This window comes from Scardinius erythrophthalmus, assembly GCF_964197995.2.
Source record: "Scardinius erythrophthalmus genome assembly, chromosome: 17".
In the NCBI taxonomy this organism is placed as follows: domain Eukaryota; kingdom Metazoa; phylum Chordata; class Actinopteri; order Cypriniformes; family Leuciscidae; genus Scardinius; species Scardinius erythrophthalmus.
In genome coordinates this window covers 20,455,003-20,475,721 of record NC_138237.1, presented here as the reverse complement: position 1 = coordinate 20,475,721, position 20,719 = coordinate 20,455,003, and the positions used below count along the sequence as shown (strand labels likewise).

Below are 20,719 nucleotides of genomic sequence, written 5' to 3'. Positions count from 1 at the left end.
AGAGCGTTTCATGACAGATGTGATTGTCTGAGTCAGAGCACTCAGCTTGACAGTGTTTCTCCATGCTAGCTGAGGACTTCCATGGAAAAAATCTTCACCTCCCCTTTGAGCTAAAGGAGGAATGCTGAAGTTCTGGGTAGAAATGAGGCTGTTATGAAATCATTCGAAATTCTGTGATCTGCTCTCAATGCGTGAGGGAGTTCAGTTGGATTTTATGGCTAGAGAGTCTTAGATTTAATTAACATGGAACTGAATCATCATGTTTTTTTTACCTAAGAGCTTTATACAGTGATATGGAAACATGTCCAATCTTTCATGGCCTCCAAAGTATATTTTATGCATTCTTCATTTTTTTTTTATGATAACTAATCTGATAACAGTTCTGATAACTGATACAGAAAACATGCATCCACCAAGATGCCGATGTTCCATAATTCAAGTGAGAATCAACTCAAAATGAATAATTTTTGTATGCGCCACGTCTTATTTTTGTGTACTCAGATAGGCACCATGTCTGGAACTGAAGCATCTCTGCACCACTTCTGGCCACAGTACCTATTGCAGTCTGGGCATGTGCCACACAGGATTCGAACTCACGACCTGAATGGTTTGGAGCTCGTGACATGTCGTTTAGCAGCTTGCGTCACTCAGTTGACGATGACTTATCAAACTGCCAAACTGAGGAGAGGCTTCAGTGTAAGAATTAGCACTCAAAAGCATGCAGATTAGCATGCTAAGCTATCTTAATGCTAATGTAGCTTCACGAGTTCACATGTTAATGAAATCTGATGTAAAATTATAATGCGTATTTGGCTTGCTGTCCGGGGGGAGGGCTCCGAGCTCGGAATTCGGCCCGACCCCTGAGTACTCCCCCCTATGAATGTATAGACCATAGGTATCTATGAGCAGACCCAGCCAAGTGAGAGGTGATGGGGTGGTGGTGGGATGCTGAGAATTTTGTCATGAGACAGGAGGTGAGGGAAGGCTTTATTTATACTGGCTTCTTCTTGTGTTGAAGTTGATGATTACCTGAACATGCTCCTCCCGAACTTTGTTACATAAAACTTCATTTATGGTTAACCTGATAGCTGAATAGCCACAATGCATTTGTAAAGTGTAGCATTTAATATCATGATATTATATTGTAATTAATGTCCTTGTTTTGTTCTATTATAGCGCCACCAAGTGGTGCAGTTCCGCTTTTTTATGTGTTCTCAGAGTGAGCCCAAACATGTGTGTGTCAAATTTGGTGAAAATATCTCATTTTGTTTTAGAGTTATAGACATTTATATTAATGACCCATGGGTGACTTTGGATTTTTTTGCCACTTACTATCAAAACTTCGACATTTGGGTGTTAGCATTTTTCAAACGACCTTTGTTTCCAAACTTCCTACAGTGGGTTCGTCTCGATCAGTCTAACCGTTTCGAAGATATTGGCAATGTTTTTTAAGTGCTAAATCACAATGCTACACAAACAGTAAGGCGAAACCTAGCATGTTTGGTATCGTTGGACTCGGCAAGGATTCAGGAACCTAAGGAGATGACTCCCGTGAAAATCAGTCAGCCACAACCAGTTATAAGCATTTGAAAAATGTATTTTACGACTAGGTAGTGCTGGTTTGAAACTTCTCAGGCTCCTTCAGGGCATCGTATTGATGACCCATACCGAGTTTCATAATGATACGTTCATGCGTTCATAAAATACAGCATTGTTGTACAAAATTCAAAATGGCCGATATGGGAAAATTAGATATTAGTCGACTCGGCATGACGCCCTGAATCTAATGAGACCACTTTTAGAATTTTTGGACAAATCGTTCAGAAGTTATAAGCAAAAATAGCCATTTTTCGTGTCTCCGGACCAGTAGGTGGCGCTGCGCCGAAACGCAGTATGTCGTCTCAGGTCATGCTTGTGATGACATGTACCAAGTCTGTTTTCGCAAGCGCTACATAAAATTAGTTTGCGCGGTATTCAAGAACGGTTTGACGAATCAACTTGAATTCCATAATTTTTTGTTGGCATGGTCTGAAGATGATCTGGTTCAATTTTCGGAGCAACCGTCTAGGAGGAGTTTGAAAAAGTAGGTGTTTCTGATAATTCAAAATGGCGGAAATATTTCCATGACAGATGCAATCAAATCGGCTTGAGCCGAGGAATCAGAGGAAACAAGGAACAAGATTTTTGTTTCTAGCTTTTAACGGTTCAAAAGTTATTAGCATAAACATGAGTGAAACTTTGGACAGTTGGTGGTGCTAGAGGGATTGAGTTAGAGACTCCAAATTTGCTATGATGACTGTTCAGACTGTCAAAATTTCCAAATTGTCCAAAATTAGTGTGCCAAATTTCAGAACTTTCCCGCAAGCGGTTCTATGGGCTGCCATAGACTTCCATACGGAAGAAGAAGAAGAAGAAACGGAAGAAGAAGAATAATAGGAATGCCAACGATTTCAATAGGTGCCTCCGCAACTTCGGTGCTTGGCCCCTAATAAGAATGCCAATGATTTCAAGAGGTGCCTCCGCACTTTCAGTGCCTGGCCCCTAATAATAACAGGTTGCCATATTCATGCTGCACATGCAAGTTGTGCTAATTCAAGGCAATGTTTTCTCTCTATGACAGATGTGTAAATATTTGTACTGGAAAACAAGACAAAAGTACTGATTAAGAAAACGATTTTATGCAGTATTTTGTTTTGTTTTTTGTTGTTGTTAAACAAGTTTTTGTGTTGGTGGGCAGTTGTGTCTGTAATAGTTTGAACTTTTTAATATTCTTGGGCCTGGTTTCACTGACAAGGCTTAGATTAAAGCAGGATTTGGCCTTAGTTTAATTAGGGCATTTAAGTAGCTTTTATAATTATTGATGTGCACCTTGTGACAAAACTATGGCAATGACATATTTTAAGATTCGTCAATGCAAATTATTTTCAGTTAAAACAGCTCAAACATGCATTTTTGTCTGGGACTAGGCTTATGCCTTGTCTGTGATACCGGCAGTTATGGTTTTACATAAAGGTGTAATGTGAATGTGAGGCTATTTGTCAACCATCTCAGAATCCTTTATTGAAAAAAAAAAAAAAAAAGTTATTTGGCATGATTGTTTTGGTAATGAGGATTGTGTTGGCCAGACAGAAGGCACCAGGCTGCTTACAGTATTTATCTCTGACAGAAAATGTGTTTGTCCTCAACAAATGTCAGAGCTGCCACTCAGAGCTCTGACTGTTCACATTGTTATTCACTCCAGCTCATCTGTGCCATTGCTTCATAAAAATCCCAGTTACCTCATCTAGCCTTTCTGATTCTGATTAGTTTCTGATGAGGTGCTTATGAAGGAATTTCATTAATTCATTATTTCTTATAAAGGTGCCAAAAACAAAGTCTCTTTGACGTCTCTAGAGACCGGTAGCAAATAGAGAAGCTACAGTAAGCACACGGGCAATCAAAGCAATTAACTCGGTTCGAGCTGTGCCATAATCTGAACTCATGAGAAGATGGCACAGATGATTAGCAAGCGCAAAATGTGAGTAGAGAATTGCTGAAGCCCAGCAGCCTGACACAGCTCTGATGGTTTATAAATTAAATCGACACGGTATGATTGCTGCTCCTCTTTTAGTGGTTCACCCAGAAGTGGGAATTGCAGACTGTTTACTATGCATATAATTCACTATCACTGTCACGTCCACTAGCATCAACACTGTAGCATTTCATAGCACATTTGAGTGTTGCAGCAGCTAGGCTATGTAAACAGTATGCTTACGTGAACTGTCTTTTTAGATTCTGACTGCTAAAAACCACCTGTTAGTTGAAACCGCCTGTGTTCGTCTGCAGAGAGATGTGTGCTTTATTTGAAGCACATATCTTGAGTGCTGTAACATTAGTTTAGGGTCACCATGATTTTGACAAATAAGAAATGTTCCTTGATCAATGTATTTTGTTGATCCTGGACCTGGAACAACTTTCATATCCCTACCCATAACTTATCCCTAAAATCAGAGGGAAATGATAGGTGAATAGCACTGATGTAGAAGCACGCCTAAGCCTAAACTTGACATTAGGAGTCACAAAATACCGATAATCTATGATATTTTAAAAAATGAAATATCGTTATCATGTTAATTGGTATTGGCGATAACCATAATATTTCAAACGAATAGTAAACGTACACTGAAAAAAATTATTCGTTGAAATTAATCAATTTTTTTATCATAAGTAGTTGCATTCAATTGATTTTATCTACATTTAAACAAATGCATCAAGTTCAAGTTAATGCATTTGTTTAAATGTAGATAAAATCAATTGAATGCAACCACTATACGATAAAATAACTGATTAATTTCAACAAATTTTTTTTTTTTTGTGTATGATAATATTACACATAAATAATCCAGCGCCAGTATCTGGTTGACATCCCAACGAACAGTAGGTGGCGGTATTGCACCTTATTGCTGGTTGCCACATGTCATAAAACACAAGCAGTCACAGCACGCAGCTGCTACTGCCGCATAAATGCAAATCGTGGGATATGACAGACGAGACACTCTACCCGCACTCTAAGAAAGTTAGCTCATCAGTGTGGAAGTTTTATGGATTCCGTGAGTTTCCGATTAAAACTCGTTAATTACCTCAGTCTGCACCTGTCAATCAACAGTGAGCGCAAAAGGAGTCAAAACCACCAACCCATTCACCCACTTCTGCCTCCGTTATCTTACAGTTTTGGCCCCACATAATAGGAGTAGTAAGTAGTGAATACACACACACACACACACACTGCAAACCGTGGACACACACACCCAGAGCAGTGGGGAACGTTTGTGGGTTAGGTGCCTCGCTTAAGGGCAACTCAGTCATTTCCTGCCGGTATTGAGAATCAAACCCATAACCTTCAGGTTACTAGTCTGACTCTCTTATCATTAGGCCATGACTGTCTCTATCCCTTTGTATCCCTCTGTGCTTTTAGTGCAAATGTGTGCTCATTCGGACAAAAACTTGTGGATTATCCTATGTTTAGTATTTTTTTCCATTTTGCCCAAAATAGGACGATGTGAGCATTATGGAGCGTTAAACTCTTACATATAATTTCTGTTTCATTCATACTCGATGCCGGAGTGAGACTCATGAGTAATAAGTTCCAGGAAATCCATAATATGGAGAAAAATATTTGCGATCACTTTGGCTGAATAAAACGCAGATAGAGACATTTTGACTGATTTAACATGAAAAGAATTAACACACCATTGCTACAGTATTATGGTTTAACTGTGTTCTTCAAGTCATGTCTGATATTTTCATAAGGATAATGTATTTATAATACAAAGCCAATCGACAGCCTTTATCACTGTATATAATAGTAAAAAATAAGATCATATCTTTTTAATTTAAATTTGACTGATAGTATTATTTTTATTTTTTATTTTTGCAAGATTTCTATAGATATCGCAATATATCATTATCATGAATTCTTTTGGCCACAATAACCATGTAGTGAAAAATCTGATATCGTGACATAAGCCCTACTTGACATGAACTGTAAACTTCTGATTGGTTGATTGGAATGTTGTTCTAGGATCAACAAAGATGCTGATCCCTGAATCCTGTTCTAGGATTACAAAGATGTAATCACGTTTACCTTAATTTTACAGTACCTGCACTTGTGTGTACTTAGTGTACTTACCTAAGAAAGCACTAGGTAATACAAGGTAACTTCATGGGTTAAAGTTAGGTTTAGGGGTAGGTTCAGGGTTAGTACCTAGTTTTTACTGTAATTACTATAATAAGTACATAGTATGTACACTGGCAACAGGACTGAGAAAAAGTGCTACCGGTAATAGATTCATTAATGTGATTAATTTCTGCATCACTGAATCTTACATTATTTGAATTAAGTGTGAAGTAACGTTTACATTTGTCGAAATACCACCAGGAAGTACATGATATAAGCTAACTTAGCCGTGCTAACCAGCCAAACATTGACGCCTTGGAAAATACACACTGCCCCTTTAAGTTATTTTAGCCACAGATGTCAGTTTTTTCAGCTGTAAAACCCAGTGCCCTCATTACTGTAGACAGAATGACCTCTACTGAACTACTACTGTGAATCTTGGTATGAAGAGTAGGCTACTCACCATGAGGGATGGTGTAGATGTGACTCCTAAGAAAGCTGTCACATAAAGGCCCAATGAATTTTCCAACGAGTTAAATTGGCCTGGAGGCGATGATCTGTCTGTTCACACCTGCTGAAGAATAAACCAAGAGCACTCCAGGATATGAGCACGGAGAAGTGTGTGTGTGTGAGACAGAGAAATAGAGCGAGCAGTTACCCCGAGGAAGCGATACATGTTGTGTGCCTTAGGAACATTATTTGAGATGTGGAGTGTGTCTTTGTGTCTGTGTTTGTGCGGGGTCAGACCATCAGGCTTTCAGCGATCATGACAGTTCAACCCAGGCGCCATGGTGCCCCCTTCCTCCCGTGGGCCTCCGACTGTCACTTCAGCTTTGTCCAGATTCCCTTTCCCCCGTACAAAAATACTCTCCGGTTTACAAACACTTCCATACGCAATGACACTAGCAGGTCACATACACATTACGTTTAGGTCACAAGCACATTAGTGTAATTTCACAATACAAACACACATACACAGAACAGAAGCCTGGAGGGAGGTCTTGCTCGGGCCTTTCCCACTGTCGAGGTGACCTTGCCATCCCGAGTGTTTGGAAATGTTCTGCAGTGTTTAACTGAACTGTGACACCAGAGTACGAAGAGATGATCAGCATGTCACAACGTTCTCAACAGCGCGCTTCAAAGTTTCTGTAATGGAACGGACATTTTGCAGCATTACAATGTAGAACGACAAGGAGACTATTATTTTTAGTTACAGCTCTATTGTGAGTCGTCGTGTCTCCATGGAGACGTGATTGAGTGTGTTTGAAACAGTGTTTGTCCACGGGAACCTTTTACTTTGCTTTCAGTGTAGGAGTGACCCAAATTCTCCGGATTAGATTGATAATTCATTTTGAGTATTCATTAAGGGATTTGCATGGTATTCTTCTAATGTGCAAGTTGTGTGTGTTGAAACATTTAAGGTGTTACATGACCTCTCACATATGGAAATGCAGATACAGATATGGGTTATACTTTATTTTAAGGTGTCATTGTTACAGTGTAATTATATATTTAAGTACTGAGTAATATTAAGCAACTACATGTACTTACTATAGGGTTAGGGTAGGATTAGGATTTGGTTGAGGGTTAGTTGCATGTAATTTGCTTCATTTGCTGTTATTACTATGGTAAGTACATGTAACATATGTAACAGGGACACTGTAAAATAAAGTGCTACCCAGATATCCTTCGGCTATTCTGCTTTTTTAAGATCAGATACAACAATGATGATTTTATGGCGATACATTTTTTTTGCAAACACAATACTGACTTTGACAAAGTTGGACGTACCTAACAGAGACAGTTTAAGCTGAAGTAGGTAGAGAGTCGAGACAGACCCAGAATTTTTGAGGGGTGGCATTTGACTTTATTTGTTACACTTTTTTGTTATACTATATATATATATATGTGTGTGTGTGTGTGTGTGTGTGTGTGTGTGTGTGTGTGTCAAGTCAAGTCAAGTCAACTTTATTTATATAGCGCTTTTCACAATACAGATTGTATCAAAGCAGCTTCACAGTATTAAATAAAATAGTACATCAGTGTATGTTTCTAGTGTAAAACATCCACGTTTGGTAATGCAGATCAATAGCACTGTTGAATCGATTAATCAAATTAAGTATCCCCAACTGAGCAAGCCAAAGGCAACAGTGGCAAGGAACCGAAAAACTCCATTAGGTGACCTAATGGAGAAAAAAAAAAACTTGGGAGAACCCAGGCTCAGTCGGGGGCCAGTTCTCCTCTGGCGTTTATGAAGTAGAGACCGGATTTAACTGTAAGATTAAAATATTACATGAATGCCTGGCTGAAGAGATGCGTCTTTAATCTAGTTTTAAACTGGGAGAGCGAATCTGAGCAACGAACAGTATCAGGAAGGCTATTCCAGAGTTTTGGTGCTAAATGTGAAAATGCTCTCCCTCCTTTGGTGGATCTGGATATCCTAGGTATGACCAGAAGCCTCGAATTTAGTGATCTTAAAGAGCGCGATGGATTATAGGGCGATAGAAGATCCGTTAAATAAACTGGAGCTAAGCCGTTTAGGGCTTTATAAGTCAGTAGCAATACCTTGTAATTAATACGGAACTTTATAGGTAACCAATGTAGTGATGATAAAATTGGTGTTATATGGTCAAACTTTCTTGATCTAGTAAGAACTCTAGCGGCGGCATTTTGGACTAACTGTAGCTTGTTTATTGAGGATGCAGGACAACCAGCTAATAAAGCATTACAGTAATCTAGTCTCGAGGTCATGAATGCATGAACTAGCTTTTCTGCATCAGAAACAGATAGCATGTTACGTAATTTAGCAATATTTCTAAGGTGAAAAAAGGCTGTTTTTGTAACATATGAAATATGATTTTCAAAAGACAAGTTACAATCTAATATAACACCCAGGTCTTTTACTGTAGAGGATAAAGTAACAGGACACCCTACTATGTTAAAGTTGTATTGAAGGAGGTTTTGTGGGCGGTTTTTTGAACCGATAAGTATTACCTCTGTCTTATCTGGATTTAATAAAAGAAAATTGTGCGTCATCCAATCTTTTATATCTTTAACACACTCTGTCAATTTGGATAATTTAGCGTTTTCATCCGGCCGTGATGAAATATATAGTTGAGTGTCATCAGCATAACAATGGAAACTAATTCCATGTTTCCTTATAATATTTCCAAGTGGCAGCATATATATTGAGAATAATAGAGGGCCTAACACAGATCCTTGCGGCACTCCATAGTTTACTGGAGTTATGATCGATTTTTCTCCGTTTAAATAGACAAAATGGTAGCGGTCAGATAGGTATGATCTGAACCAGCTTAATGCTTGTCCTTGAACACCGGTATAGTTTTGTAGCCGATCTAAGAGTATTGTGTGATCTATAGTATCGAACGCAGCACTAAGATCAAGTAAAACTAGTATTGAGATACAGCCTTGGTCAGAAGCTAAGAGTAAATCATTTGTGATTTTAACGAGCGCAGTTTCAGTGCTATGATGCGGCCTGAACCCAGACTGAAACTTTTCATAGGTGTCATTTTCTTGCAAGAAAGAGCCCAGTTGGGCAGACACAACTTTTTCTAATATTTTGGACATAAAAGGAAGATTTGAAATGGGTCTATAATTTGCTAGGTTATTTGGGTCTAATTGTGGTTTCTTAATTAGTGGTTTTATAACTGCCAATTTAAATGTTCTTGGAACATGACCTAAAGATAAAGACGAGTTAATAATATTGAGGAGAGGCTCTTCCACTATAGGTAACACTTCTTTCAATAGTTTAGTTGGTATGGGATCTAATAAACATGTTGTTGTTTTAGAGGAAATGATAAATTTATTTAACTCTTGTGTGTGTGTGTGTGTGTGTGTGTGTGTGTGTATACACTTTTTTACTCAGCAGGACACATTAAATTGGTTTAAAACTTTCTGTAGGAACAGATCTTCTCAAATACTGTGATCTTTGATATTGAAGGACATAATGAAGTCATTTCTGTTTGAATATACTCTGCAGTTCAAAAGTTTAAAGATTTTTTTTTTCAGCAAGGACGCATTATGTTGATCAAAAGTTACAGTAAATACATTTATAATGTTACTGAATATTTCAATGTTTCAAATAAAAGCTGTTCTTTGTTCAACAAAAATAGTAAGCAGCACAATTGTTTTCAAAAGTGATCATAAAGAAATAAGAGCAGTGTCAAATCAGCAAAATAAAATTATATCTGAAGGAACTTTTAATGTGTAATAATATTTCACAAATATTACTGTTTAATAGTGTATTTTTGATAAAATAATCTTTTACAAAAGTTAAGACCCTAAGTAATTTTCCTGCATATACAAATAGCTGTTTGTCATTTTACTTTACTCTTCACATGCTAAAGTTAAATGTGTGCTGTTTTTTCCAAGATAATAGAAGGTATGGTTCTGTTAATGGCAGTTAAGTTGAATGTAGACTTTTATTAGAAAGCATGAACTATAATTTCTGTTTTGGATCTATTAACATTCCAACAATGTTCCAACAACTTGTAATGCAGGACATTTTGCTTCCCAATAAAAATTCAAAGTGGTTTATGGGCCCCTTTAATATAACTGATAATATCATTGGAGGCTGTGAAGAGAATGTATATTTCCCTTGAAAGTGAAAAATGGCGGAATTGTGTGCAGCATGTATTGGAAAGCAGAACTTTAGTGCAAGCTTGGCAGAACAGGATCTTTGATTCAATTTAAGACTTTCATTCAAAGGGAGCGGTGAAAGATGAACAATGTTTTTAACATTTGAGGACAGTCAGATTAATAAACAGCCTATGCATAGAGAAGTCAGAGATCAAACCAAGTCATATCTTGTGGGAAAAGAGCATGAGGGGTTATATCATGTTTTTAAAGTATTATTGTTATTGTTATTAGTTATACAAGCAAAAGTCAAATTTTAATGTTTAACTAGGTTTTTTAAAGTTTCATACTTTTAATTTATTTCAATCACTTTTGATGTTGATGTTATTGCACAATTTAATATATTCAAAATGAAAAATAACATCTAATTTTTTTCATTTAGGCTTTGGGGGAAAATTTTTCAAAATACTGGGAATTTTTCTTGCATACCGACTGTTCAGTTTCAGGATCAGTTTTACTACATCCAGTTCCTTTTCAGGAAAGAAACACAATTATATATTACAAAGATGTTTTATTGTAACTTCAGCAGTCATCCGGTCTGTTCATTAAGATCATTTATAGATGATATTTCAGACATTTCGAGCTGTGATGATAATTAAATTCTGCCATACAAAGACTGTAAATTACTTTACTTTTGTTTAAACTCTGATCCAGATCTGATTTATGACTAGATTGGCCAATAAGAAGACCTTTTTTCATCATATATGCCTGCTGATAAAGTCATTCATTTATTAATTAATCTGTTATCTTTCCACTGTGTGCACAGCTAGAAATGGAAATCATATTAAAATTCAGACACTTCATAATGAGTCTAATTTGATAGGGATCACTGCAATATTCCAGACAATTAACCACCTGTTTGTTGTTAAACTGTACCCCCCAGATCTCTCTCTGGTCGTATAGTTGGAGGTGTGTGGTGGTTCTTCACTCTGATTATCATCTCCTCGTACACAGCCAATTTGGCTGCCTTCCTCACTGTGGAAAGGATGGTGTCACCCATTGAGAGTGCCGAGGATCTAGCCAAGCAAACAGAGATTGCTTATGGAACTCTGGATGGAGGATCCACCAAAGAGTTCTTCAGGGTAAGAGAAAAAGTATGTTACTATACTCTTATTCAAAATGTGCAAAAATTTTGCTTTTATCAGTACTCTCAAAGATTGTGCCTTAGCTTTGTACCTTATCTACCACTAAAAGGTGCATATTAATACTTCAATGTACCAATATTCACCTCTAAGGTATTAATATGCACCCTTTGGAGAAGATAAGGTACAAATATGAGGGTACTACCATGGTGAGAAGCTTTTGTTGCCCTAAAGGTAACATTTTTGCACATTTTATCCATACACCAAGAATACAAACAGAATTAATCTAAATGTCCTGAATTGACACGCTGAAGGACCACGATATCAGGTACTTTGTGTATTTTAAATTCAAGTTTAGAAATGTAAAAAAAAGTCTGTGTTTCACGTGGTATATTTGCTATCTTCAGTTCTGTGTGGGAGTATATAGACAGACTGTTTTTTGTGGCAGATTTATGTGAGGAAAAGCCAGAAATTGATGTTTTAAGATGTTATTCAGTTATAATCGACATCTTTCAAACCTTATTCATGTACACTACGTTTAAAAGTTTGGGGTTAAAGATTTTTTAGTCTCTTATGTTCACCAAGGCTGCACATATTTTATCAAGAATACAGTAAAAACAAAGATATAGTGAAATACTCTTAAATGCAATTTATTCCTCTCATGGCAAAACTGAATTTTCAGCATTTGCTGCTCAAGAAACATTTCTTATTATTATCAGTGTTAAAAACAGTGTTGCTTTACATTATTGTGGAAATCATGATACTTTTTTCAGAATTCTTTGAGGTATGGAAAGTTTAAAAAAGAAGCTTTTATTTAAAATAGAAAAAGTTATAGTTGTAAAATTATAAAGTTATGAAAGTCTTTACTGTCACTTTTGATCAATTTAATGCATCCTTGCAGAATAAAAATAATAATTTGTTTAAAAAAAATACCCCAAACTGTAGTGTATTTTTAAACATGGTGCAAAACAGCAGTTCTTTTGAACTGTTACCTTTGATCAATGCATCGTGTACACCAAACATATTGAGGCAAACACAGAAATCTGACTTCTTAACCTGACTTCATTATTACCCCCTTCCTCAGAGATCAAAGATCGCAGTATTTGAGAAGATGTGGTCCTACATGAAGTCTGCAGAGCCTTCTGTATTTGTGAAGACGACAGACGACGGTGTCGTGCGGGTGAGGAAGTCCAAAGGGAAGTATGCTTATCTGCTGGAATCCACTATGAATGAATACATTGAACAGCGCAAACCATGTGACACCATGAAGGTGGGAGGAAACCTGGACTCAAAGGGCTATGGAGTAGCCACACCCAAAGGATCCGCCTTGAGGTACACCTGAGCCCCCTAATACTTCAACCAAAAATGTTTTCTTTTTTGACAATGATTATGAACCGTTAAAAGTATGAGAGTTTACATTGGAGAGATTTCTGAAGGCATAACAAGTGTGTAAGGGCTTCTCCTACAAATGGCTAACTTAAAATGTTTATCCTTACTCAGCATAGACAATTCTAAGTATCCAAAAAATTGTACACTTCAGCTTTAAAATTAATATAGAATTTTTTTAATGTCTATTTTTACATTAATGTAATAAAGTAGCCACAACTAATGTTAAATAAGACTTAGCTTCATTTTTCAAAGAAGCATCTCCTCTGTAACCTCTGATTTTATGTGTTGACTGAAATTAATTATAATTGTCTGTTTATGTTCTGTACCATCAACTCTCATTACCACAAAATGTATACTCCTGCTTATCATAATTCCATCATCAAGATCGCTATTTTTAATGTTTATGTGTTAATATCACATCTCATACTTGCATCTCACCACATTGACTAAATGCATTTCAATACTTCTGTTCTTTTATACATACATCAAAGAACACATCCTTGAGAATAATGACCACAGCGGCCCACAAAGCCCATTGTGCTTTTTTAAATGCTAAACTCTGATTTGAATAAGAGCTGTGTGCCTGTTCAGTAGCATTCAACTATAGAAAACATTTCGTAAGAGTTGATTTCAACATCTAGACTCCATTTATTAATACAGATGCACTACCGTTCAAAAGTTTGGGGTCGGTAAGATTTTTTTAAATGTTTTTGACTGCACCAAGACTTATTTAATCAAAAACACAGTAAAACAGTAATACTATTACAATATAAAATAATCTTTTTCTTTTTTATGTTATTTATTCTGTGATGGCAAAGCTGGATTTTCAGCATCATTACTCCAGTCAGTCACATGATCCTTCAGAAATCATTCTAATATGCTCATTTGCTGCTCAAGAAACATTTCTGATTATTATCAATGTTGAAAACCAGTTGTGCTGCTTAATATTTTTGTTGAAACTGTGATACTTTTTCAGGATTCTTTGATAAATAGAAAAAAGCAGGCTATTTTGAACATTTATCAGTTTTAATGTATCCCATACACCTAATATATTGTCTCACAGACACTTAAATTGCATTCTTATGACTCATAAAGGCCTTTAAACAGTAACACAAATGTTTCTCTCCTACTAGTCCAAAGCTGATGAATGTAAATGTTGACCATCAACTTGTGGCATTTTCACCATCTTTCTCTCAAATTCTCCTCTCATGTGCTCCATTTTAGATGTTGTGATGGTTTTACCTATCATTATCCTCCCTGACATCCTTGTTGTCTTGTGTACTCTGCCGATTTCAGATAAACGTTCATGGATGAAGTCTGGCTTTGTTTTAGTCATCCATAAGCACATCAGCCTCTTTCTCCCCCTGTCTCGAGGGGTACAGAAAGAAGTCAGGGATTTTACAGAGAAAGACACCGCCACACATATGAGAATGGGCCGCATTAAGAGCGCTCTGGGTTTGATTGCAGTGTTGGGTTTTCCCAAAATATGGAACGCAACCACGGCGTATTCGATTTTCCAGAGCTAATCTACAGTAATATTGACTTTATCTGGGAATCCTCTTACGCAGACCACGCTGTGACAAAGGGCTTAAATCCAGAGCATTGCTAATTCGTCCCGTTTCCTCTCCCACAATACGAGGTCTTGCTCAGTAAAATCTCTCATAATTTGGTCACAGTACTTTTTTTTTTTTTTTTTTTTACACTTTAGCACAACACAAGACAACTAATATTACATCAACAAGCCCAGCAGAGCCAGGCACACAGTCAGATCAGTTTTATGTTCTGTTCACTTCCTCTACGACTTAATAGACTCACTTTTATTTGACACAACCTCTGCCTCGCCGTATCATATCACCAATGCTGACCCAGCTTATTTTATTATCATTTCAAGAAACCCAGTAAACCTGGCAGTGTTAAAACTGAACGAGCAGGGCCTGTTGGACAAATTGAAAAACAAATGGTGGTACGACAAGGGAGAGTGTGGCAGCGGAGGAGGTGATTCCAAGGTCAGCCCCAATATGAGCTATCCAGCGGGTAACCACCACCTTGGGGGGGTAACCGGCAACCTCAGTTAACAAACACCTCGGCTGCAGTTGTACACCAATTGAACATATTCCAACTCGTTTTTTGTTTAATGCAACTGAGGCGTTTAAATGATTGACAGTCAATTATAACATTGAGTATCATACTCAAAATTGTGCAAATCCGAGTGTTTTCGATCTCTTTTGCCGGTTACCCAAAGTGATATAGTAATACACATCTTGCAGTAGGGAGAAAGGTCACAAAAGCTAGATGGAGTATTAATGCATATCACTTTGGCAGTGACAGTTTTCAAACTCTGTGACTGTGCTGTTCTTTCCTTTTTTTCTGCTTTTGTTTTGTTTGTTTTCTTTTCTATTTATCTGTAGACATGTAGAACACATCAAAAAGTAATTATGGGTGTATGTTTGCTTAAATGCTGAATAACATAAGATAACATGGGTAATGTTATTTATGTTATTTTCCTGGTTGAAGAATCCCCGTAAACCTAGCGGTGTTGAAACTCAATGAGCAAGCCGTCTTAGACAAACTGAAAAACAAATGGTGGTACGATAAGGGGGAGTGTGGAAGCAAGGACTCCGCCAGAAAGGTCAGTTCACTCATTGGTCCTTTCCCTCACTTAGAGATACAGCTTTAGTGCTTTACTAAAGGCCCTGTCCTCCTCTCTCTCAAACACGCACCACAGCCAACGCTCTGTCTCCAATCTGCCATTTACCAAGAGACTTGTGCGCAATGTCATCATGTTGCTGTCTGGCCCCTATTACTTCCCACATTACAAAATAGATGTGATGCTTGTGGTGTATTTATAGAAATAGGAAACATAGTTTTTTTTTTTTTCTTCGCTCACTTCAGTGCTTGCTTCTGAGCTTGCCTCATTTACAAATTATTGAGCTTTTCCTGCTTATTTGGTCGCATTTTCTAACCGTGCGTACGTACATATTCATGTGTAAAACTCAAACCTCTTCACTCATAAATCATGTGTTCATCAATAAATGCACTTGCTTAAGGATAAAATCAGACTCTGGGTTCAAGAGTTATATTGTATTATATTATATTATATTATATTATATTATATTATATTATATTATATTATATTATATTATATTATATTATATTATATTATATTATATTATATTATATTATATTATATTATATTATATTATATTATATTATATTACATTATATTACATTATATTACATTATATTATTACATATACAAAATGTATTATATAAATGAAGTAAATTATATATATATATATATATCATATAGTGAATATACCTATAGTATATACCTATCATATATATATACCTATAGTGGCAAAAATATTAATATGAAAGAGTTGCTAATCTTAATTAGTTTACATTACATCAGAATACTATTATTATAGTCTTGAATTATGCTAATTTCTTAAGTATATTAAAGGGATCTTAGGCTCTTAAAATCAACCTACGGTCCTTTGCACCATGACCTCGAGCCAAACACCCCCCCAGAAGCCTTTTTTCCCTTGGTCGAACATTATTAAAGTTTGAGCTTATTTAGAGATATCAGCCGGATGGCTTAGTGCAGGCGCTAATGGATCCTAGGCTGTATCTCGTAAATCACCCCACTAATAATGCCCAGAATGGTACCAAACTTATACAGTAGTACAAATAGGTTCTGTACTCATAAAACGAGGCATTGGAAAGTTTGTAAGTACATCAGGAGTTTATTTAAATAACACTTGCCTGACGGCTTATGTTACCGCTAACCCGGACGTCGAGGTCACTTCCGTGATTTGGGAAAAGCCCGTAAAAGTCCTGGCAGAAAGTGATGCATAAGGATGTAGTGTAACGACGCCCAGTTCCAGGAATGCACTAATATTTTGTTGGTAGTACCAGTTTGCAACAATTATTAGTTAACACTAAGTTGTTAACACTTCGGAAAAAATTATAATTCGTCATTACACTCATCCTTATGCATCGCTTTCTGCCAGGACTTTTATGTGCTTTTTCCAAACCACTGAAGTGACCTCGACGACCGGGTTAACAGTAGCATGAGCCGTCAGGCAAGTGTTATTTAAATAAACTCCTGATATACTTACAAACTTTGGCTTTGGGGTGTTTGGCTCGAGGTCATGGTGCAAAGGACCCTAGGTTGATTTTACTCCGAACCATCCCTTTAAGTATATTCAGCTCCATTACTGGAGAATTTATACATGAAGCCATACAAGTAATAAGCAAAGAGATATTCCGACCTTGCCTTTATTCTAGAGGAATTATATCAATAGGCTTACATGTTAAATGGACAATACATAAAATCCACAGAATTTCAATAATTAAGAAAAACCAATATGAAACACTGAGGTGCTCAGTATAGTTGCTGTTCGGTATTTTTATTTTTTCCCCCATGGTATCTGCTTCTTCCTAAACTCCTCCTAATAACAACAGCAACATATAAAGCCTAAAGCCACCCATTCATCTCAGCATGAGTAAATGGCAGTCTGGAGAGAAAAGCGTTGCCATGGAATGCCCTCTAACAGGATTGCTGTTCCCCGTAGAGTCCTTCAATGCTGTCTTGTCTCTGTCCAAAGACAATGTGCATGCCAATGGATGAGACCTCAATACGGTCACCAAACAGATGCATGTCACTGACTCCCACCACCCCTGACGTGACGTCTCTGCCACCAGAGACAGAGAGAGACGCCAAAGGGTCTAAGTTATGACCTTTGGGCAAAAAATCTTAATACAGAAGCCAAGAAATTCTATAAACAAGACAAAAAACTTGGTTTATACCTGCATGTTTTTAAATAATAAGGACTATATATTTATTTTATATCAGAGGTATAGATATAGTTCAAATGTAAACAGGGAGATATCTTTGATTTTATTCATATTTTATTATTAAATATTAATATTATTTATTTATTAATTTATAATTATTTGTTCAAATTGAAACCACTATGCCAAGACAGTCAGAAATTCCTGAAAGATTGTTTGTTCCAAGTTGACGCATGCGTTTGCATGATTTAGGCAGCTCTTTTTTATTGCTGATTCATTTTAAATACTGTGACAGAATGAATACCATAGTTATCATAATATAAATATATAGCGAATGTATAAGTATCTAGATTTGGTTGTGTACATTAAGTGTACGTTATATCTTATAGCTGTAAATATCATGTTGTGTGTTTATTCAATAGCTGTAATAGAAAGAGATCATTTATGTTTGTTGCTGTCCTGTAGATTTGTGTGTGTTAATGTGTTTGTGTGACAGCTCACAGTTCAAGTGTTTGATTGTCGTCTCTGCTCTGCAGGATAAGACCAGCGCTCTGAGCCTCAGTAATGTGGCTGGAGTTTTCTACATTCTGATTGGCGGGCTTGGGCTTGCCATGCTGGTGGCCCTTGTTGAGTTCTGTTACAAATCCAGAATCGAGTCTCGAAGGATGAAGGTGTGTAAAAACCATTATAACCCATTTAGCATCTCCAGCCCAGTATAGTGCCGTATTTAGATCCATCCACATTTAATTATGGGCTTTGCATTTGGCACTTATATTGTTTTATAACTTCTATCGTATACTGACCTCACTTCCTCTTGGGGATCTGGCAGAGGAACGTGTTGGCATTTAAGAGGTAATTGTGGGTGGGTGTAAACATCATACCACCCACTGCGCCTCTCTGTAATCCTGGAGCACATTGCTCTCAAATGCTTACAAAATTAAGAAGAATACAGTGACTTATATAGATTTAATTACCCACAAACCCATGTGGTGACTCATAATTTTCATTTAAGGTCTTTCAAAGGGAAATCTGAGAGGTAATTTTAAGACATGGTTTACGAAACACACAACGTTGCCTAAATATATTTTTCAGACAGCATGTAGGAACCGCAATTTTGGTCACACTTTACATTAAGTAGCCTTAACCTCTATGTAATAGCATTAAATACCTACAAGATTATGGATTTACTGTGTAACTACATGTTGTTCTGAAAATTCCCAAATTTATTTCTAATGAGTTTGAGGAATGGTTAGGTTTAGGAGTAGGGTAGGGTTAAGGTTAGGTTTTGGGGTAATGATTGTGTTACGGTTAGGGGTAAAGTTAACAGTGTAACTACAAATCTTATTTTAAATGTAAGTACTTTAAATGTAATTACAATGCAACAACATGTATGCACATGCGTAAATTGTATCAAATGGTTAAGTAAGGCCACCTAATATAAAGTGTGACCGCAATTTTAAAATGATTAGATTGCCTTGAGTACGTCTTCTTTTCCTGTGTTTATGTATTTCTTACTGAAACAATACATTTTGGTGGGACATATCAAAATAGACCTAATATGACAGTGGAACACATAAGAAAATATATATTTTTTTACCCATACAAGGAAAGTCATTGAAAGTCACTTTCACTGTATGGACAAAATTTATTGAAAGAATCTTCAAAATATGTGTCCTGCAGAATAAAAAAAGTTAACAAACATGAGAACGGCATGAGGGAGAGTAAACAATGACAGAATTTTAGTTTTTGGGTCAACTATCCCTTTAAGTCTAACACTGCTATGTATTTCACCTTGTTTTTTTTGTCTTCTTCCGCTATGTGACATTCTTCTTCATTCTTCAAGTGTTAAGACATTACAATCGCATAACAGCCACATTTAAAATATCACAGCAACAAATCGCTGTTGCTTGCAGGCCAATTAGTCTGCATGAGCCTGAGCAACATAATCCCCAGCAATCCACTGAAGTGTGCTGGATTTAAATCATTTATTCGTCAAGGATGTGCAAGCCAACATCCACATCATTAGCTCCAGTTTCAAGCCTACAGGGTTTCATTATGTAAAATTGCTACATGAGAGAGTGGCTTTAAGTTAGTGTGGCACTGGTCTCATCCTTGCTGCACTTGATGGCTGTTATTTTTCACCATTTCTTATCATGAATCATTGCTTGTACCGACTGGAGCAAATCCTTAGATCAAATGAAATATGTTTACGCGTAATTGAGGTCAGAGCTGGTGAGTACAGTTAGCCGGCTTTAAAAAAGCTCTCTCTTGTCGTTTGTGCTGCAATGCCTGTGCAATGTGCTGAGCAGCTTCTTTGTGTTTTTTTTTTTTGTCCTAGCAAATCATTGACGCAGCCATGCTCAGCTCCACGCTGACCAGGATGGGCAGCGGAGGTGAGAACGGACGCGTGATGGCCCATGACTTCCCCAAAGCGGCACAGACTCTGCCATGTATGGGCCAGGCGGCCGCCATGGGCCTCAGCACCACTGGGATGTAAACGGCCATCAGTCTCTCTGAGATCAGGGGACATCAGGAGACCAAGAGTGGGAGAGGATGTGAGAGACACTGCAGCGTACAGCTCACCTGCCACTAAAGTACTGCCAAATGGATTCATGGACACACTTTGAGCTCCAAATGAATTTAGATAAGGATGGAGGAAAATGACTTTTCTAATAATAAGATGTGGTTGTTTTTTGGGGGGTGGGGTGGGGGGGGGGACTTCTCTGGTGCAGGAGGAGACCATGCGTGAGGTGTTTTTGTATGAAGCATCATTTTTTTGAGAAAACTGAGTTGTCCCTCAATCTCATAAATTACTGACAATTTAACTGCAATGTTTCTTTATTGTCTCGTTTCCCCCAAATCACAATTTTCCAGTTGTGCTCATTTTATTCTTTTCCTCTGCCTTATGATATATCTTTGACTCCATCTCTGTAAGAGAAACATTTTTACACAACATTTTTCTTCAACCATAGTTACACATCATTATTTATCAAATAGTTCAGGTGAAGTGTGTAATTTCTGTGCAACTAGCATCACCAAGCAGCAATTGCAAAATAATAACCCTTGTCTGCCATTGGTCAGACAAACAGATCCCACCCCATTCAGGTCAGTTAGGATGCACTATTAATCTGGGAAAGGA

General features: G+C 37.1%; 1 protein-coding gene across 1 annotated transcript in view; it reads left to right on the top strand.

Annotated features, from left to right (window-relative positions):
* gria1b (glutamate receptor, ionotropic, AMPA 1b) overlaps positions 1–20,192 on the top strand; it is a 54,739-nt gene extending 34,547 nt beyond the window's left edge. Inside the window, exons 12-16 of the mRNA XM_081391523.1 lie at positions 11,196–11,394; positions 12,479–12,726; positions 14,675–14,789; positions 18,117–18,251; positions 19,919–20,192. Coding sequence (XP_081247649.1) covers positions 11,196–11,394; positions 12,479–12,726; positions 14,675–14,789; positions 18,117–18,251; positions 19,919–20,077 — 856 coding nt within the window. The 3' untranslated portion in view covers positions 20,078–20,192. The remainder of the gene's footprint in view (positions 1–11,195; positions 11,395–12,478; positions 12,727–14,674; positions 14,790–18,116; positions 18,252–19,918) is intronic.
* The last annotated feature ends 527 nt before the right edge of the window (positions 20,193–20,719 follow it).